The sequence below is a fragment of the Diabrotica virgifera genome, chromosome 8 (assembly GCF_917563875.1).
Source record: "Diabrotica virgifera virgifera chromosome 8, PGI_DIABVI_V3a".
Classification (NCBI taxonomy): domain Eukaryota; kingdom Metazoa; phylum Arthropoda; class Insecta; order Coleoptera; family Chrysomelidae; genus Diabrotica; species Diabrotica virgifera.
This window is the reverse complement of record NC_065450.1, coordinates 191,948,031-191,970,999: the sequence shown is the minus strand read 5'-3', so window position 1 is coordinate 191,970,999 and position 22,969 is coordinate 191,948,031. Positions and strand designations below refer to the sequence as shown.

Here is a 22,969-nt window from a genome sequence, read left to right as displayed (position 1 = left end):
GCTGTTAAAATACCTAACTTTTTTATTTTCCAATATAAGCGAACGAATAGAAAAACAGAATGTTAAGACAGCCTAAGGCTACAATTGAGTTTTAATCCTAACATTTTATAAGTGATAGAATATTCCACATAGTGTTCCGAACTTTTAGAAAAAAAACACAGTATGAATGGTACACCAGGTATATAATGAAAACTTACCAGTCTAGCATCACAATGATTACAGGGATATTGTTAAAAACAATGCTATAAAATATTGAACAAGTAACTTAAATCGGACAAAAGTTTAGGAAATTCGATATATCAAAAATATCCCATTTTTAAGGTGGTGCGTTAATTTTGCTGCTTAGTGTATAATTGCAAAAAATATGCAAATGAGATTATGATCTTAAAAAGCAACATCTAAGCTCAAAATATCTGGATGTGTTGCCAGATGTATCAAGCATTACAGCAGTCTTCTATTTGGGAAGAAACCCTCGTGTATTAAGGCGCGTACACATCTGGCGAACGCATGCGTCCGAAGCCCTTCGACCGAAGCCATTCGATGTTTTCAGTGTTCGATGAAAAATTTGGTCTTTTGTCCACATTACAGGGAACGAATTCGCTTGAAGTCACTAGTTCAGTTTCGCGGGTATTTTTGGCGATTCGTGATGCGGCAGTTATTTACTTGATATAAATTGTAAAAATGACATGGGATGAGGATATAAGTGTGTCGTATATTATTATTTATAAGACGGAGGCCGAGGCAGTGGAAAACGTCCCCAATAAACGACGAAGACGGCGCTGGTGGACAACATCATTGTTCAAAATCAGAAGTCGGCATAGAGGGATAGACTTATTTAATATATTTAATGATCTAAAAGCTGAAATGGAATACGGGATTTTCAAAAATTTTGTAGAACGAGATCTACTGATTTTGAATGGTTATTAAATGAAATTGGTCCAAAAATTGCGAAAGAAGATATAGAGATTCCATTTTCTTTTTTTCCTCCTCTGTATCGCCTTCCAAAATTGGCGTTCTAGGCATCTATTTTCTTTTATTTCTTTTGCATGCCATATGATATACAGGGTGTCCCGATAAGATTGGTCAAAAATTATACCACAGATTATGGGGTCAAAAATAAGTTGATTGAATCTCACTTACCTATACAATAGAGCACACAAAAAAAGTTACAGCCCTTTGAAATTACAAAATGAAAATCGATTTTTTTTTCATATATCGAAAACTCTTAGAGATTTTTTATTGAAAATGGACATGGGCATTCTTATGGTAGCAACATCTTAAAAAAAATTAAAGTGAAATTTGTGCACCCCATAAAAATTTTATAGGGGTTTTGTTCCTTTACACCCCCCCCCCCCCAAGCTTTTCTGTGCGTTCCAATTAAATTATTATTGTGGCACCATTAGTTAAACACAATGTTTTCAAAATTTTTGCCTCTTAGTACTTTTTCGATAAGCCAGTGTTTATCGACATACTTTGAATATTTGTCGAATCCACCACATACGTGTATAATATGGTTAAGCACGATTACAGAGACCTGTTAATGCATCAGAAAATTTATTTATAATTTGCATTTTTAGGTATATTTGGAAAAAGAAGCCACATCTCGATAAAAGGTGACTTGTCAAAAAAAAACTAGGAGGCAAAAAAGTTTTAAAAACACTGTGTTTAACTAATGGTACCACAATAATAGTTTAATTGGAACGTACACAAACGTTTGGGGGCTTTAAAAGAACAAAACCCCCATAAAATGTTTATGTAAATATATTAAAAAAGAAACCGCGTCTCGATAAAAACTGGATTATCGAAAAAATACTAAGAAGCAAAAAAGTTTTAAACACGTTCTGTTTAACTAATGGTATCACAATAATGAATTAATTGGAACGTACACAAAAGTTTGGGGGGTTTAAGGGAACAAAACCCCCATAAAATTTTTATGGGGTGGACAAATTTCACTATAATTTTGTTTTAAGATTTTCCTGCCACAAGAATAATACATGTCCATTTTCAATAAAAAAATCTCTAATAGTTTTCGATATATTGAAAAAAATCGATTTTCATTTTGTAAATTTAAAGGACTGTAACTTTTTTTATGAGCACATTTGTACTAAGGTAAGTTAGGTTCAATCGAACTATTTTTGACCCCAGAATGTGTGGTATAATTTATGACCAATATTTTCGGGACACCCTGTATACAGGGTGAGTCATGAGGAACTGTACATACTCCTACCTCGTATAGAGGCCCTTATGGGGAATAACAAATCACCATTAAAAAGTGTCTGCTCCCATTGTTTAATAATATACAGGGCGAGTTTCGCCTTTTGACAGAAATTTGTATTCGTCATAATTTTTGAACGGTCAGATCGATGTGTCTCTTATTTTGGTCAATCGTTACACTATTACCACCTAATCAACTGATTTGTTCAAACTAGAAAAAAATCAGGTCCGGCTTCACGTTTGGGTCTTAGAAAAAATTTCACCCTGTATACGATTTTTGAAAACTATAATATGAATTTTATAAATTAGACAAATAGGAAATTAAAATGACATATTTATTTTTTCCCCACACGATTATTTAATTTTTTATAAAAAAAATCAAATTTGAGTATGCATTAAAAGTTTGGTAAAGTGAACCATAAATTTAAAAAAAAATAACTTTTATTATAAAAATTAGTTTTTTTTTGAACAAATATTTAACTTATGTTACCACCCAATCAACTGATTTATACAAACTAGAAAAAAATCAGGCCCGGATTTAAAAAATTGTATACCTGTATACGCTTTTTGAAAACTCTAATATGAATTTTACAAATTAGACAAACAAGCAATTAAAATGGACTATTTATTTTTTTCCCCACACGATTACTTAATTTTTTATAAAAAAATCAAATTTGACTATGAATAATAATTAAAAGTTTGGTAAAGTGAACAATATTTACTAGAAACCAGATTTAAGAAAATTAACTTTTATTACAAAAATTAATTTTTTTTTGAACAAATATTTAATTTATGTTACCACCCAATCAACTGATTTATTCAAACTAGAAAAAAATCAGGCCCCGATTTAAAAAATTAGTTCGTTTTGGTCTTAAAAAAATTTCACCCTGTATACGTTTTTTGAAAACTCTAGTATGAATTTTACAAATTAGACAAATAGGCAATTAAAATGGCTTACTTATTTTTTCCCCACACGATTACTTAATTTTTTATTAAAAAATCAAATTTGTCAAAATCGGAATTTTACCATAAAAATAAAAAAATTAAACAACGTTTTTATCAAAATTTAAAGCTTCACCATTTTTTTTATACCACATCTAGATCTAAAACCCATAACACGTCTCGTTGGACTCTATAGTTTCACATAGACGTGATCACATACATAGATAAATCTTAAATTTTTTCACTTAATTTTTGCGATTTAACTTTGCAATTCACGAATCTGCACCTTTTATTTTTAAAAATCCATAACTTTTATGAGAAGAAGACCGAAAGTCTACAACAATTTTCATATTCACAATGGTAAGAGATATGTGCTGTAAAATTTCAGAAAAAAAAATATTAAAACGGAACAGAGTTGTAGCGAGTTAACCCGTGATTTCATTTTTTTTTTCAGTGTTAGGTTAAAATTCCGATTTTGACAAATTTGATTTTTTAATAAAAAATTAAGTAATCGTGTGGAGAAAAAATAAATATGTAAAATTCGTATTAGAGTTTTCAGAAAGAGTCTACAGGCGAAAGACCAAACCGAACAAATTTTTTAAATCCGGGCCTGATTTATTTCTAGTTTGTATAAATCAGTTGATTGGGTGGTAACATAAGTTAAATATTTGTTCAAAAAAATTAATTTTTGTAATAAAAGTAAATTTTTAAAATCTATGGTTCACTTTACCAAACTTTTAATTATTCAGTGTCAAATTTGATTTTTTTATAAAAAATTAAGTAATTGTGTGGGGAAAAAAATAAATATGCCATTTTAATTGCCTATTTGTCTAATTTGTAAAATTCATATTAGAGTTTTCAAAAAGCGTATACAGGGTGAAATTTTTTCTAAGACAAAAACGAACTAATTTTTTAAATCCGGGCCTGATTTTTTTCTAGTTTGTATAAATCAGTTGATTGGGTGGTAACATAAATTAAATATTTGTTCAAAAAAACTAAATTTTTCTAATAAAAGTTATTTTTTTAAAATCTATGGTTCACTTTACCAAACTTTTAATTCATACTCAAATTTGATTTTTTTATAAAAAATTAAGTAATTGTGTGGGGAAAAAAATAAATATGCCATTTTAATTGCCTATTTGTCTAATTTGTAAAATTCATATTAGAGTTTTCAAAAAGCGTATACAGGGTGAAATTTTTTCTAAGACAAAAACGAACTAATTTTTTAAATCCGGGCCTGATTTTTTTCTAGTTTGTATAAATCAGTTGATTGGGTGGTAACATAAATTAAATATTTGTTCAAAAAAACTAAATTTTTCTAATAAAAGTTATTTTTTTAAAATCTATGGTTCACTTTACCAAACTTTTAATTCATACTCAAATTTGATTTTTTTATAAAAAATTAAGTAATCGTGTGGGGAAAAAAATAGATCTGTCATTTTAATTGCCTATTTGTCTAATTTGTAAAATCCATATTATAGTTTTCTAAAAGCGTATACAGGGTGAAATTTTTTCTAATATCCAAACGAACTAACTTTTTTGAAGCCGGACCTGATTTTTTTCTAGTTTGAATAAATCAGTTGATTAGGTGGTAATAGTGTAACGATTGACCAAAATTAGAGACACATCGATCTAACCGTTCAAAAATTATGACGAATACAAATTTCTGTCAAAATGCAAAACTCGCCCTGTATATTATTAAACAATGGGAGCAGACACTTTTTAATGGTCATTTGTTATTCCCCATAGGAGCCTCTACACGAGGTAGGAGTATGTACAGTTCCTCATGACTCACCCTGTATGCCTTTTTCAGGCATATAAATATAAATATCATACTAGTGAAGTCACTCATCTAGGCGTGATAACGCCATCGATGTTTTTTTAAACGTGAATAGAGGTCGTGTCGTGTAGTAGCTCATTTGAAAGGTAATTCAATTCTCTATTCAGTAATATAAACATAAACCTATTTATTTATACAGGGTGTCCAAAAAAACTTGTTTGAATTCAATTTATTGACATAAAAAGAAGAATGTGTGTAATTTATTTAATTCAAAATACATTTTACTGCTATCAGAAAACAGAAAAAAAATGTTTATATAAATAAATATTGTTTTTTCCTTAAATTCAATATTAAAGCAGCCATCCACCTGCCTCTTGGCAGTTTGAACTTTTAATTTAATTGAAAAGCAATATTTATTTATCAAATAAACATTTTTTTCTGTTTTCTGATAGCAGTAAAATGTATTTTGAATTAAATAAATTACATACATTCTTCTTTTTATGTCAATAAATTTAATTAAAAAAATTTTTTAGACACCCTGTGTAAATAATTGTGTTACTGTTTATATATTATTGAATAGAAAATTGAATTACCTTTCAAATGAGCTATCACACGACTCCTATTCTCATTAAAAAAAGCATCGATTACGTCATCACACCCAGATGGGTGACATCACTAGTATGATATATATGCCAAAAAGTCGTAATTTAAAAATAAAAACTGACCTGTTTTTGGATTTTTTCCAAAGTCGTTCATTCTCGAGAAAATGAATTTATTCCAACCGTTACGTGCTCACTGTACTATAATATTACAATGTGACATAATGCAGATTTTGTGAGGTAAACAATAAAATCTTCCTACATATACTTTCAAATTTTCACGTCTTAAAAGATTCATCAGTAAGTTATCTGAACGCTTTTGGGATATAAGCGCGAGATTTTCTTCTTCTTATATTATCTCATATGCTCCCAGATAATCTGTTAACCTTCTGATGACCAACTTTTTTTTGTTACACGGATGACCAACGGGGATAAAAAATGACCCCAGGTCAAAAATGACCTGGAGTGAATGTTTTCAGCATTTAAATCTTCATCTAACAATACATCCTCGTTTTCTGATACTATTTCATCTTCTATATCATCACAAAAATCGCTAGCAGTAACAATTTCCTGTAACTTAGCCTCAGTAAGATATGTGCGGGCCATATCTTATATGTAGACAAAACACTAAGAAACTATAATAATATACGCCAGGAAATAATAATAATGACTAACTGTAGCAGACAGGAATGTCATGATTCGTACATAACATGCACCACAGTCTAAAAATAGATTTTGATAACGCGCATTGTAAAACTACTTGGAATTCCACATAATAGACGGTATTTTAATAAACATAAACTTCAAAATATATTTTTTATTTGTAAAATATAGGGAATTTTTTTTATTTCATAATATGAGGATATCTACTCTATATTCACAATCAAGATGCAGTAGAAATAAACAAACCAGGGCACGTTATATGTTACAAGGAGCACTCCTGAATCATAATTTACAATGTATAAACTTTGTAAATCATAATTTGGGATTAACAATGTATATACATTGTAAATTATGATTTGGGAGTGCTCCTAGTAACATTTAACGTGTCTTGGTTTGTTTATTTCTACTGCATCTTGATTGTGAACTTAGAGTAGAATGATATTAAAGTCAAATAAAAAAATAATGAGTTAAAAATTGAAAATACTTTTAAATTTATTAAAGAAAAACATACGCAGGGGTCCAAATTTACCCCCTTGTTCATCCGAAGGTTAAAAGTTTATTGATATACCAAATTTCCTGGAAGAAATAGGACTGTTTAATCTGCTCTGCTGAGGATTTATCAAAATTTAATAGAATTAGTAACACTAAAATTGTTGTCCAATACACATTAACAATGTGTATTGGAGGCATTGGAAAAGTGGATTCACAGACAGATGCTAAAGATACCTTGGACAGCAAGAAACACTAATGAAGGAGTGCTAAGGAGGGTCAAAAAAGGTAGAGAAGCGTAGGGGTGTAGGAAGAAAACAAGTTTCTTGGTCAAAAAACATTCATGAATGTACTCAAATATCTATCAAATGTAGGGTAATTATTCCATGTTGCAGAAGATAGAGAAGCCTTCGTAATGGTGATCGCCAACGTCTGATAATTCTGATATGGCACGTGAAGAAAAAGGACGAGTAATGTGCCTCTAACACAAATAACAATAATAAATATTATAACACGTATTATTGGCAATAATTTACACTTTTAACAATGTATTTTTTTTATCTACAAGCAAACATTTGCCTTTGTAATTACTTTAATAATGTGATATGGATTACGTGTTTGAAAAGCTATAGAACCATTCTGGTATAAATTTGGTAACAAATGACATTATCCAAATATTTGAACTAGTGGAACAGTAAAAATGGGTTCACCGATATATCTTTTTTTATCAGTCCTTTGTTTTTCGTGTTCGGTCACATTAACTACTGCAGGTGTGAAAACTTGTACTACTGAACTGGAATATTATTTTAATTTATTTGGACAAACTAATGGTGGCACTTGCCAAATTGATCCCGATGGAGGAGCCAGTCCTGTAAGTTGATTACTTTGATTCTTTTTATTAACATGAATCATAAAAAATATTTAACTCAATCATGAAGATTGGAAGCAGGGGGTATTTGTGTGAACTATTTAATGTGTGAACTATTTAATGAAAATATTTTCATCTCTTTCCTACTTCCGGTTACACTGGAAGTTGCTTATAACTTGGTTTTTTGAAATAAAACGATATTTTTACATTTTTTATTTCTCTTCGATGTCTTCTTTTTTAAAATATGAGGTTTGGTAATGCTACACGGGGTGGTTTAAAAGATAATTCCTTATTTTTGTTAATTTCTTAGCAACATTCACACTCTGTGGAATTGTAGTGATTTGACATCAAAAATTCTATTCATGTTCAAATTATTTTTAGCCTGCTTATGTGTAGTAATATATATAGTTGTTAAAAATTATTCATATATCGAAATGTTCAATTTTAGTATACAGGTTGTTCAAAAGTCGGAATGAGTATTTTGTGACTTTTTAAATTAAACACATTGTATTGTAATATTGCAATAAAATTATATTTTATGATTTTTTATTTCTTAATCATTCCCTACACTGGGCCCAGAGCACGTAAAATAGAATTCTATCACTGCTGAACTGTTTTAAATTGTGAGTTATTCGTGACCTTTTAAGCCACACATTAAATGCAACACAAACTAAGTGAAATTTTATTAGATTAGCCGTGAAATGTTCAATCAATAATTATTTTTTGAAGCTTAATACAAATTTAGACTGATCCTTAATTTATTATTGTTTAATGATATATCAAAATACCTACATTTAAGATTGTTGGTGCGTAAAATATTTAAAAAAACATACAATATTCTACCTAGTTGACTATGACTTTGACACTAAACTTCCTTATAAAAATTTGACATTATAATAATTTTATAGTTCCAGTTGCTTTGCTACCATTCATCATCATCATCACTGGCTCAACAACCCTTTCTGGGTCTTGGCCTGTTCCAGGATTCTTCTCCATTCTGATCTGTATCGTGCTTTTTTTCTCCAGTTTTTTATTTTTAAGGTTACTATATCATTTTCTATTTGTTCTAAATATCTCAGCGCCGGTCTTCCTCTAGTTTTTTTTCCTGCTGGCATCTGTTTGAATATTTTGATTGGTATTTCGCCTTCTTCCATTCTTTCTACATGTCCCATCCAACGCAGCCATCCTATTTTAATGAATGTTATGATATCCGTATCCTGGTATATTTTGTATAGTTCAAAGTTGTACCTTCTTTGCCAAATTCCGTTTTCTTTTGTACCCTTATAATATGTGTCGCAAGATTATTCTTTCAAAGGTGGCTAGCAATGTTTCCTCTCTTTTTGTGTGTCCAGGTTTCTGAGCCGTATGTGAGTACCGGTCTTATTAAGGTTTTGTATATTTGGCATTTTGTTTTTCTTGCGACGTTATCTGATCTTAGTTGCCGAATTAAGCCATGGTAACTTTTATTGGCAATAAATATTCGCCTCTTCAGTTCCTCCGCTACGTTGTTATCAGATGTGACTAGGGATCCCAAGTATGTAAAGTTTTTTAATCCCTCAATGTTGTATTCTCCTATTGTTATATTTTGTGGCTGCCTTATTTCTGCGTTTTTACTTACCGGCATATATTTTGTTTTGTACTGGTTGATTTTAAGGTCACTATTTTGTGCAGCTCATTTTATTTGATTGAATGCCTCTATCATTTCTTTTCTTGATCTTGCGATTATGTCAACATCATCTGCAAATGCTAGTATTTGCACGCTTTTATTAATGATTGTTCCTCGAGTATTGACCGTTGTGTCCCTAATTATTTTCTCGAGTACGATGTTGAACAAGATGCATGATAGAGCGTCTCTCTGGCGTAGTCCCTTTTTAACATCTATTGTTTCCGTTAGTTCGTTTTGTATCCGGATTTTACTTTCTACTTTTAGATTCTTTTATCAGTTCTATTAGTTGTGTTGGTATATTAAATACTTTCATTGCTTTTATTAAGAACTTTGCTTTGCTACCATTACTAATATGAATTTTTTTTTGAAGGAACTGATTAGTATAGTTTTTGCTCTAGGAGAGTATAACCAAAATGAGCTACTAGCAATACGAATTTATCATCAGAAATTCCCTGTAAGACGACAACCCAGAAGAGAACCTTTTCAAAGTTTATTAGCACTGATTCGACTAACTAGACACTTAAATTACGAGAATAGTCGTACTAATATGCAGATTCTCAGTAATACTTAGGATTACCTTAAATTAATTTTAATCATTTAAAATAGTGTTTGTTTGTTCGATGAGATTTCTCGTAATCTATGTGTCCGGTCCATTGAAACCGTTCCAGTTTTCCTAGAAAACTTTTAAAAGTTTTTTTCTTCATCGTTGTATATCAGAGAATTGCTGAGGATACTAGGAATTTTTATTCCTAGTAGCACATTTTTTATACTTTTCTAGCACATAAGCCTTATTAATCAGTTCCTCGTTAGAAAAATTTATATTAGTAATAGGAACGAAGCAAATGTCAAATGTGTAAGCAAATTTAGTGACAAAGTCATAGTCAACTTGATAAAATATTGTATGTTTTTATTAATATTTTACTCACAAACAATGTTAACTACGAAGGTATTTTGTTATTTCAACCAATATTAATAAATTAAGCAGTCTAGATTAATATGTATCTATCTATTTTCGAAAAATTATTTTTGATTAAATATTTTTACTCCCAACATATTAAAATTTCAAGTAATTTTTGTTGAAATAAATGTTTGGTTTAAATAATCACAAATAACTCACAAAATTAAAGTAGTTAGGTAAAGAAAATACTTAAGAAATGAAAAAGTACTCTAAAATTTAATTTCATTACAATGCATAATATACAGGGTGTTCCATTTAAGAAAACTCAGAAAATCCTCATTTCGAGTTTCGATCAAACCTGTATACTAAAATAAATATACCCCATTCCACGAATATACGACTCTCTTGGATTATCGCGACAACGAATATTTTACTGTGCAAAATATGAAGAACGAAATTAAATTGCAAATTATATTGTTGTTTATTGCTATAATTATTAGAGCAAAACACTTTCGTACTTCTTATGTTGCACACTAAAATATTCGTTGTTGCGATAATACAAGACAGTCGTATATTCGTGGAGTACACTTTTTGACAATAATAAGCTACATTGCAAATCGTTTGAACATAAATAATGGAGTTTTTGACATCAAATCACTAAAATTCTACAGGGTCAACAGGGAGTGAATATTGCTAAGATATTAATAAAAAAAGCGTATTAATTATCTTTTAGATTATCCCATAATATAACATTACAAAACCTCATACTTTAAGAAACACCTCACAGATGTTTGCTGTGATATTCGGTAGGCTCACTGTTAGTATATTATTATGTCCTAACTTTTCAGGGATTCCAAGATTCTCTAGATCCTTCATTATTTTCGTCCGATTAATTGTATCAAAAGCGCTTTTAAAATCTATGAGAATTAGGTGCATTATTTCTCTGTTGTATTCTCTCGATTTTTGAATTATTTGCTTCACTGTATTTATGGCCCCGTTCTGGGATTCTCCTAATATTTATTTTTAGTCTCATGTTTATTATGTTTCTAGAATTGTATATGGGGTGTTTAATAAATTGATTGCTCTGTAATTCTCGCAATTCTCCCGAACTCCTTCTTTATATTATATATAAACAAGGCGAAAACGGCGGGTTCGTTGGGAAAAATATTCCAATGATATTTTTTTGCATAATTACATTCGTCAGACATCCCAGAATAAGGTTCAAGAAGTCGCCCACGTGAAAAGTGGGCCAAATTTTTTTTAACAATTTTTTTTAAATAAATTGCAAAAATCAATAATTTTGGCACGGACAATTTTTTTGTAGGTTTTTTCTGGACCATTCTGGATAAAAAGGTCTCTTATAATTTTTCTATAAAGTTGATCGTTTTCGAGTTATAAGCAATTTAAAATTGAAAAAAAAAACGAAAAATTGCGATTTTCAAGGCTTAATACCTCGGTTAAAAGTTATTATTATGTAAGTCAGAAACTGATCAAAGTTTAATGCCCCCTACAAGATACCAAAGAAATTTTTGTCATTATTTTATTACTAAGCTATTATTTTTAAGTAACAATATTGAGCGCCATGCACGTGGTAGGCGGCCTTAAATGTCGGCAGAGTCCGAGAGAGATGCTACTCCGGCAGTCCAATTGTGCATCTTACTTGCATTCACATTTACGGCCGCCTACCACGTGTATGGCGCTCAATATTATTACTGAAAAATAACAGCTTAGTAATAGAATAGTGACAAAAATTTCTTCGGGATCTTGTAGGGGGGGCATTAAACTTAGATTTAGTCACTTTCTGACTTTCATAATAGTAACTTTTAACCGAGTTTTTAAGCCTTGAATATCGCCATTTTTCGTTTTTTTCAATTCTAAATTGCTTATAACTCGAAAACGATCAACTTTAGAGAAAAATTATAAGAAACCTTTTTTATCCAGAATGTTCCAAAAAACTACAAAAAAAAATTGTCCGGGCCAAAAATATTGATTTTTGCAATTTGTTTTAAAAAAAAATTAAAAAAAAATTTGGCCCACTTTTCAGGTGGGCGACTTCTTGAACCTTATTCTGGGATATCTTAAGAATGTAATTATGGAAAAAAAATTCATGGGAATATTTTTTTCAACTAATTCGCCATTTTCGCCTTGTCTACTATAATACCACTGTTCCAATCGTCTGGTAGTGTGTATTGTGTCCAAATTTGTTCTATTAGCTTTTTTATTTCTTTATGTAATTCTCTTCCTCCGTGTTTTATTGTACTTAAGTTAGTTAGGTTATTTTTATTTTTATTTTTACATGATTAATTGATTGGTTGACTTACCTGTTAAGGAGGGACAATCATAATTGTCCTATCTTACATTTCGAACATTTGTACGCTCCCCCCATTGATTCTTTTGAACCCACTCATGTCTTGTGCGATAAAAATAAAATAAAAAACAGTGATGCGCACGTCACGTCTCAAGAAGCTTAATCATCTTCTTTTTTCTTCTTCTGCTTCTTTAAACTGTGATCAGCGGCCCGAAAATACCACTACCATAAGTACAAATGTTCGAAATGTAATGTGAAGGACAATTATGATTATTCTCGGTTTTGGATAGAAATTATGCGGAGATGAGGCTTCTTTTGTATCCTGAATATGTTATGTAACCTCTTGACTTTTATTGTGATTATGTAAACTCAGTTTAGTTGCTTTTTATTTTTACTATAAGCATGATTGTAATTAATATTGGTTTTAGATGGAAATTTTGGGGAGATGGGGCTGCACTGTTGAAGAAAAAATACTAACAACTGGAGACGGTTATCAAGTTTCAGTCATCAGAGCATACAGTAAAAATTTGAATACTTCATTGGCACCCATTTTAATGGTTCACGGTATTTATATGAATACTAGAGGCTTTATGTCCTCACAAGAAAAAAGTCTTGGTATGTATATTTTCAATTAATTATGTATTTTCTGTTAATGTTCGAAACATTTAAACATAAGTAAAGTGCACAGATTTTAAAGGTGCCGGTGGGGGACGGCGTCTATGCTCAGTCTCAGTATTATAGTCGGTGTATCACAGAGAAGGTAATCGAAATAATGAAATACAAATTAATATAGAATTTGTAATTTCATTATTTCGAATACTTTCTCATACACCGACTATATAATACTGCGCATAGACGTTATCCCACACCGGCACCTTTAGAGTCTGTGCACTGTACCTTTCTATGACGAGAATAAATTTAATTAATGTTCCTGACAATTTTATACCAACAAACGGCACTACCACTTAAAAACGTTTTGTTAACGTAGGTACGTCAATGCCAATCTGACACGTCCCATTATATCATCAGCGACCAATTTTTAGAATACAACTGTAAATAACTAATATCTCTCTCTCTCTCCCTCTCTTTTTCTCTCTCTCTCTCTCTTACTCTCTCTCTCTAGTTCTATCCCTCCTTGTGGAGTATTGGGTGCTTATGCTTTTCTTGAACAAAAATTGTAAGATTGCTCTCTGGCCCGGACAGCGCATCTTCTTTTGTCTTTAGCGAACGTTCACATAATAAGAATTTCGACCGTGCGATGGTTAAAATCTACATAGTGGCTCGAGCAACTTTCTCCCTTCACCGAATATTTCAAGCAGTGAAACGAGAAAAATTCCATATTTATGTTAGCTCGAACCACTTTGTAGATTTTAACCATCGCACGGTCGAAATTCTTATAATGTGAAACAACGCATATACTCTGGATAAACTGTGTAGTAGTTCCTTCCATTCTCTTCTATTTTTTGCTCTGTTTTTGACTTCACCCTATCCTGGTCAAATTTTGTCGTCTTCTCTCGTCTTTTTTTCCCTCTGGTTGGTAATCAAGTGCTGGTCTTGCTTTGTTGCTTCCATTTCCATTTTTGTTCCTGGACTGTAGTGGATATGTTAGTTTGTTTTGTTATTTCCCATAGTTCGGTATTAGTTATTCTGTTGGGCCAGTATATTTTCAAGACTTTTCTTAGATATTTGTTTAAAAAAGTTTGCAGTCTTATTTTCTTCCTGTTTTCAATCTATACTTTTGGTGTAACCATTTTGGAGAACCAAAATACTGGCCATCTGACAGTAACAAGATTCCCGATGCTATTGACTTTTGCGTCACAAATGGTGTTGATACTAAAAAGTGCATAGCGAAATTCTGCCATGAGTTTTCACCGGATCATTCTCCAATGATAATATTAATATATTCAAAAATATTGGATCTGTCAAAAGAACCATCCCTATATAATAATAAAACCGATTGGGGAGTATTCAGGGAACAATTAGATCATTTAATCACCTTAAATCAGCCTTTAAAAAATGAACTTGACATAGAAGCAGAGGCAGAAAAGTTGACCAAGATTATAAAGAAGGAGGCCTAGTTTGCTACCCAACACTACGAAACGCGTCAAGGAAAAAATGAAATATCTCCTTCAGTCAGAGAAAAAATTGCCGCAAAAAGACACTTGAGAAAGCAATGGCAACTTCAGGGGCCATATAGGGGCAATATAGGGGCCGCTTCAGTTCTATATGTTTATAACGAAATCTGCGCCCCTTCCAACCCGAAATAAAAGATTGAGAAATATTTTACGCATTTGTTTACATCAGAATATGAAAATATAAATTTTTAGAAGGGGAGTGGATCTAGGAATAATTCTGTACGATTTTTTTTTCAAAAAGGTATACATTCTTGTATAATATTGTTTCATATTTGCAATGAGATCTGGAATACCGGAAAGTGGCCAAATGACTGGGGTAAACTCACGTTTATTCCCATATACAAAAAAGGTTCTCCGACAGATTGCAGTAATTACCGTATAGTCTAAGAGCTGGGAGCGGATTTTGTGCGTGATAAGTAATATGGAAAAACTATACTGGGACATGTTGAATTGGTTGTGTACATGACTTTCACCAACGGCCGGAAACCAGAGTTGGGGCCGAGGGTAGTTATAAGGGGTCAAAGTCGCGGATTTTATTATTTTTTTTATGGCGCTCATGATCGAGATAGTGCACCAAAATTTGGGAATAAGTAGGTCATGACGTACCTAAGTAAAATCTCTAGGGGCTCAACGCTGCGTGGCCGACAAAGGGGTGGGGGTAGGGGTGAATATAAAAAATATAACGGGTCTTTTGCGACGTTCGTAATTGAAATAGTGCACCAAAATTTGGGTGTAAGTAGACCATGACATAAATAATTAAAATCCCCAGAGCCGGAAACCAGAGTGGGGAAGGAAGGTAGTTATAAGGGGTCAAATTTCCGTTTTTTATTATTTTTTTTTTGTGACGCTCATGATCGAGATAGCGCGCCAAAATTTGGTAATAAGTAGGTCATGACGTAACTAAGTAAAATCTCCAGGAGTGGAACGCTGCGTAGTCGACAAAGGGGTGGGGCAGGGGTGAATATAAAAAAATATAAGGGTTTTTTTGCGACGTTCGTGATTGAGATAGTGCACCAAAATTTGGAAATAAGTAGACCATGACATAACTAAGTAATATCCCCAGAGGCGGAAACCAGAGTGGCGGACGAGGGTAGTTATAAGGGGTAAAAGTCGCGGTTTTTATTATTTTTTTTTTGTGGCGCTCATGATGGAGATATTGCACCAAAATTTGGGAGTAAGTAGGTTATGACGTAACTAAGTAAAATCTTCAGGGGCCGAACGCTGCTTGGGGTACAAAGGGGTGGTATGCAGGGGTGAGTATAAAAATAATAATATATGGGGTTTTTTTTGCCGTTCGTGATCGAGATAGTGCACCAAAATTTGGAAATAAGTAGATCATGACATTACTAACTAAAATCTCCAGGGGCGGAACGCTGCGTGGGGTACAAATGTTGATCCGGGTCACAAAAAAAATAATACACACTGCGATTTTGACTCCTTAAAACTACCCTCATCCCCAACTCTGGTTTCCGGCTCTGGGGATTTTACTTAGCTAAGTCATGGTCTACTTATTCCCAAATTTTGGTGCACTATCTCAATCTAGCACGTCGCAAAAAACCCCTTATATTTTTTTATATTCACACCCACCCCCACCCCTTTATCGGCCACGCAGCGTTCCACCCCTGGAGATTTTACTTACTTACCTCATGACCTACTTATTCCCAAATTTTGGTGCACTATCTCGATCATTAGCGTCCCAAAAAAAAATAAAAAAACGGCGATTTTGACCCTCATGCCCCACTCTGGTTTCCGGCTCTGAGGATTTTACTTAGTTATGTCATGGTTTACTTATTCCCAAATTTTGGTGCACTCTCTCAATCACGAACGTCGCAAAAAAACCCCTTATATTTTTTGTATTCACCCCTGCCCCACCCCTTTGTTGGCCACGCAGAGTGCCACCACTGGAGATTTTACTTAGTTACGTCATGACCTACTTATTCCCAAATTTTGGTGCATTCTCTCGATCATGAGCGTCACAAAAAAAAATAATAAAAACGGCGATTTTGACCCCTTATAACTACCCTCATCCCCAACTCTGGTTTCCGGCTCTGGGGATTTTACTTAGTAATGGCATGATCTACTTATTCCCAAATTTTGGTCCACTATCTCAATCACGAACGTCGCAAAAAACCCTTTATATTTTTTATATTCACCCCTACCCCCACCCCTTTGTCGGCCACGCAGAGTTCCGCCCCTAGAGATTTTACTTAGTTACGTCATGACCTACTTATTTCCAAGTTTTGGTGCACTATCTCGATCATGAGCGTCATAAAAAAAATAATAAAATCCGCGATTTTCACCCCTTATAACTACCCTCGGCCCCAACTCTGGTTTCCGGCCGTTGGTGAAAGTCATGTACACAACTAATTCAACATATTCCCGTATAGTTGTTCCATATTACTTATCACGCACAAAATCCGCTTCTATCTCTCCGTAGTACAGTAGCGTTGATATCTCACGCGAGCAATGTACTTCTAACAATAATCAATGAAAGATTAAAATCCATTCTCTTACCGCAAATTCCCCAAGAACAATGCGGATTCGTCCCAGGTAGGGGAACAAGAGAACACATTCTTAATATTCGTCAAATTATCGAAAAATCTCGAGAGTTTAACATAGAAATATTGTGCTTTGTTGACTATTTCAAGGCCTTCGATAACGTAAAATGGGACAAAATGTGGCATATACTTAGAGAAATGGGTACGCCAGAACATCTAATCTATCTATTACAAGCACTTTATGTAAATAACACCGCTAATGTAAGAGTTAATTATGTGGTTTCGAAAAACTTCAAATTAAAATCCCGAGTACGGCAGGGATGTATAATATCCCTCATTCTATTCAATATATATAGTGAACACATTATGCGTCAAGTTTTTGAGGAATGGCAAGGTGGAGCAACGATAGGAGGAAGAAAAATAAAAAACCTACGGTATGCTGATGACACTGTTATATTGGCGTCTTCACCAGAAGAACTGGAAGAAATTATGAATAGGCTAGGAACGGTGAGTACGGAATATGGTTTGAAAATAAATATACAGAAAACCAAAGTAATGATCATCGATAGAATCAGAAACAACCAACCGGAGATAAGAGACTTGGCAGGTTACGAACAGGGGCGGCTCGTGATAGTACAAGATGGTGAGGCACACTACACTTGAGGATTATGGTTAGATTTTCTTTAATAGCCGGAAGGTCGATTTTGTGACGTCATAACGTCACAGAACGGCACCGTATTTATTTTAAGGCTTGCAAACGATAATAAATAACAATTTTATTCGCAAAAGAATAGCTACGAAAGTTCTAAGTCTCTAACAGGTTCATACTCATAGTAGCTGTTTTTTAGCTAAAAATAATAATTAATATGATACCACATATCAAAACAGCAAGAATCAGATGTTTCGTCGTTGGCTCATCAGCGTTGAACACTTGAACAGCCATATTAAGCAAAATTTACATTATATACTACATGAAAACAACGGACAACTGATTCCAGTGGCGTAACTGGGGGGTTGGGGGTTATAAGCCTTAAATGCCTTAAATCCTTAAAGCCTTAAATCCATACCCCCAGAGACCCACCAGTTGTAGCCCCCCTTAGGATCATTCTGGTTTGTCCGTTGATTGATTCTGTTATTATTAATCACTTGCCAAAATGAAATTATGGTACGCAAACAATATACCTGCAAATACGTGATAATTTCATTTTAGAACCAATTTTATTATATTGTAAATGTATTGCATATATGCAAATAGAAACAAGCAAGTAAGCAAATTACGGTTATATTATAAGATTGTTTTTTTATGTTAAATAAACTAAGGGTTAGATTTTATTTTTTTGGTTTTTTATTTATTTTATAAACAGCGTACTTAAAAGTAAATTCATTATTATGAAAGAAATCATAATTTCTAATTTTTTTATTAATTTATTTATTTAATTGACATTGGCTAATGACTTTCAGCCAGTCAGAGCATAATAACATATTCTAAACATCTATTGTATCTCTTATACTAATAGTAAGTACACGTAACTAGAACAAACTGCTCTAACAAACTACCTAAAACTGCAAAACCACGCTAGAGGCATATTTTTGCCTACCTCTGAAAGGATACTTAATCCCGCTTCCAAAAATTATTCTCAGTCATGCTGCCGGCCGATCTCCGTCGGCTTCGTAATATGCTAGAGGAGGTACCATCAGAGGCAGTGCCTCTAATGGTACCTAGTAGAGTAGATCGGTGTGTTATGAAGAACGGGTCAGGGCCGTACTAATTTTTTTTTATCATAAAAATAAAGTTAATAAAAAAAGTTTTATAATAAAAATTAAATTATTTAGCAATTTTCAAAAAGTTAAATTGTATTTAAAGAATTATTGATGATGATATAACGAAAATAAAGTTATTTAGCAAATTTCAAACAGTTAAATTGTATTTAAAGAATTGATGATGAAATAACGAAATAACGTAAATAGTCGATTGGTATACTGGTGAGGCACTGCCTCACCTGACTCATAGGACCAGCCGCCACTGGTTACGAAGTGGTCAGACAATTTAATTACTTAGGCTCCGTTATTACTAACAGTGGAGGATGCGAAGATGAGATCCGTAGGCGCGTCATAATGGCCAGATCGGCAACAGCCAAACTCACAAAAATATGGAAGAACACTGACATTACAAAAAACACAAAATTACGCCTAGTCCGAGCGTTAATATTTCCTATCGCCACCTACGCTTCAGAGACTTGGACCATCAAAGAAGCAGATTCAAAACGTATAATGGCATTTGAAATGTGGGTCTACCGGTGTTGCGCATACCATGGACCGAACATCGCACAAATAATTCAATATTAGCCTAACTTAATATAAAAACTAGACTCAGCACAACTATCAACCAAAATATACTGAGATATTTTGGACATATAACTAGAAGAAGAGAAGGCATGGAACGAATGATAGTTGAAGGCAACGTACAGGGCAGAAGATCCAGAGGAAGATCTCCATTACGATGGTCGGACCAAATAAAGGACATGACCAGCTACTCATTCTCCGAAGCAAAACAGCACGCACAGGAGAGAGAGAACTGGACAAAAATAGTCAAACGACTTACATGACGCCACTACATCCTTACGAAGGAGAACAGATAGAGGAGGAGGACACATTCTTGATCAACAATTGATCTCTCTTAATAAACAATTTAAAATATCTAAGCAACAAGTTCACCAATCGGGCTTTACAATTTTTTTTATTATTTGAAATGAAAACATCTTCATTTTAAATTCTTAAAAAAATAAAAAAAAATATTATCAAAATAAATCACGTAATTTATATTTAAAAGTGTTTCTCTACAATGAATATCCTAAGCTGCACAATTAAAAATCTTTAAAAATTGCAAATTTAACAGACGAATGTAAAACGTCATAAATAAAAAGCTCTTAAAATATTTGGTTACATTTTAGTAGAAGGTGTTCCTGGCATCGTCCTTTACAACACCTGAAAGGTTTCAAAAATTCCTGAATTATATCCTGAAATCGACATAGTTTTCATCCACAGCTTGGACTATAAATGTTATATCATTCATTACTTATTTTATTTTATTATTTTAGCGTATCAATTTCTGGTAGCGGGCGGCGGTGATAGGCAAGTTTTTTTCTTATCCCTAAGAGGTACGATTTATAGTACTGGAAATATAAATGGTCTTGATCAGAGTAACTACGACTACTGGAATTTTTCGTAAGTAATTGTCACGTCCTTTTTTTAAATATTTTTATAGTATATGGTGTAGAAAAGCTACTATATAGCTACGTGGAACGTAACAACTATATTTAAAGGTGCGAAATTACAAAATATTCAGCTAGAAATGGCCAGACTAGACATTACTATCCTAGGTTTATGCGAGACGAAATGGCTAGGGTCAAACATATTTGCGAGTAATGGATGCATTGTATACCACTCGGTAAAGGCAGAAGGACCCAGACGTAACAAAGTCGCAATCATTGTCAAAGAAGAAATTCGTAACTGTATCCGAAATTTCGTCCCCTTCAATGATCGTATCATGATGATTCAGCTGCAAAATAAACTACTGAATATTAATATAATGCAAGTCTATGCAATAACAGCTGACAAACCAGATGAATAAATTGAGAAATCCTACAGCCAAATTAAACAAATTCTCCGGAGCACAAAAAAACATGAAGCTACAATTATTATGGGAGGCTTCAACTCAAAAGTTGGTGCCGAAATCACACAAGATATAGCCGGAAATTATGGACTTGGAGAAAGGAACGAAAGATGGCAAAGACTAATATAGTTCTGCCAAGAAGAGAAATGCATTATAGCAAATACTTTGTTTCAGCAACCTAATAGACGACTATATACCTGGAAATCTCCACCTGATCGAGAGGGAAAGATAGTCAGAAATTAAGTTGACTATATTATCATTAATAGAAGGTTTAGAAACAGTATTACATTTGCAAAAACATACACAAGTGCAGACGCAGCAAATAACCATAATCTACTCTGTGCTGAATTTAAACTAAAACTAAAAAGAATAAAAGCCCCCACAACGCAGGAGAAACCTAATACTCGACTCCTAAGAAATGCCGTACTAGCAGATGAGTTCGGAAATAAGATAAATCGTGAGATTAAAAAAGAGTTAGAAAGATCTAAACAAGAAAATATCGGTCAATATCTAGATATCATGAATTTCGCCATGGTCACCATAGCAAATGAAGTTTTGAAACCAGAAAAAACCCAATAAAGAAAAAGGATTGGATAACCGATAAAATACTAGACCTTATTCAACAAAGAAGAAATTGGAAAAACAAAGGCGAGATTCGATATAGAGAGATATATCGACAAATAAGATACGAAGTTAAGCGAGCAAAAGAAGAATGGGTGGAACAAAGATGTCGTAAAATGGAAGAACTACAAAGAAAACATGACGAGTTTGATATACATAAAAAGCTTAAAGAAATTACCTACACTCAGAGAAAAAGAACTCCCTCACTTTATGAGAAACCCCAAAGGAAAAATAATGCTCGACTTGGATGAAAAAAAGGAAGAATGGACTAACTATATAAAAGAGCTCTTCCTGGATACGAGGCCACCACTTAACACCACAAAATATACGAATACTGCTCCTAGTATTTGAAAAGCGGAAGTGAAGAAAGCCATCAAACAGAGCAAAAATGGGAAATCTCCAAGCCCTGACCAATTACCATCAGACTGGCGCAAACTTCAGGATGACGACAATATCTCACAACTAACAAACATATAATAACCATATATACGAGACTGGAATGATGCCACAGATATGGTTAGAGTCTACATTTTTTCCGCTCCCAAAAAAACCTAATACATAATCATGTAAAGACTTTAGACTCATAAGTCTCATGAGCCACTCTCTCAAGCTACTTCTTAAGATAATTCTTAATAGAATCAAGCAGAAATGTGAAGAGACAATGGGAAACAAACAATTCGGTTTCAAAGAAGGATTGGGAACAAGAGAAGCTTTGTTCTTAATGTTAACATTACTTCAACGATCATGGGAAGTACAGAAACCAATTTACGTCTGCTTTATAGATTTTGAGAAGGCGTTTGATAGAGTTCAACATGATAGGTTGTTTGAATATCTAGAAATGATTGGAATAGATGATAAAGACCTGAGCCTTTTGCAACATCTATACTGGAATCAAGAAGCTTTAATTTTAGTATACGGCAAAGAAACAGACAAAATTTGCATTCAAAGAGGTGTCAGACAGGGTTGTGTGTTATCCCCAACTTTGTTTAACGTATACTCAGAAATAATTTTTAATGAAGCCTTGGAAGGACAATGTGGAGCTCGAATCGGGGGAGAAACTATTAACAACATCAGATATGCAGACGACACCGCGATCATGGCTGAAAATATCGAAGATCTTTAATTCCTTATAGGTCGAGTGACTAGAGAATGCTCCAATAATGGACTTAACATAAATGCAACAAAGACAAAGTTACTTGTGGTTACTAAACAAGAAGTCGGCCCTATGCAACTAATTGTCAGTGATGAACCAAAAACAAAAGTTAACCATTTTAAATACCTAGGATGTTGGATAAACGAGACACTAAATACGGATGCAGAAATTAAAACTCGTATAGAAATTGCAAGAGGAGCATTTATGAAACTTAGATCTATTCTGAGCAACTCTCAGCTGAACTTACAACTAAGAATCAAGTTCCTAAAATGCTATGTGTATCCTGTATTACTATATGAATGTGAAACTTGGGTCATGAAGTTTAACATGATGAACAAATTAGAAGCCTTTGAGATGAAGTCGTATCGTAGAATGCTCAGAATATCTTGGGTTCAACGCATTTCAAACAGAGAAGTCTTAAACAGAGTAGTTCAAGGCGAAGGTGATTTAACCAAGATGATG

At 33.1% G+C, this 22,969-nt stretch overlaps 1 protein-coding gene across 1 annotated transcript in view; it reads left to right on the top strand.

Annotated features, from left to right (window-relative positions):
• The first annotated feature begins 7,341 nt into the window (after positions 1–7,341).
• Positions 7,342–22,969, top strand: part of LOC126889623 (gastric triacylglycerol lipase-like) — a 55,246-nt gene continuing 39,618 nt past the window's right edge. Inside the window, exons 1-3 of the mRNA XM_050658097.1 lie at positions 7,342–7,558; positions 12,856–13,042; positions 20,159–20,285. Coding sequence (XP_050514054.1) covers positions 7,388–7,558; positions 12,856–13,042; positions 20,159–20,285 — 485 coding nt within the window. The 5' untranslated portion in view covers positions 7,342–7,387. The remainder of the gene's footprint in view (positions 7,559–12,855; positions 13,043–20,158; positions 20,286–22,969) is intronic.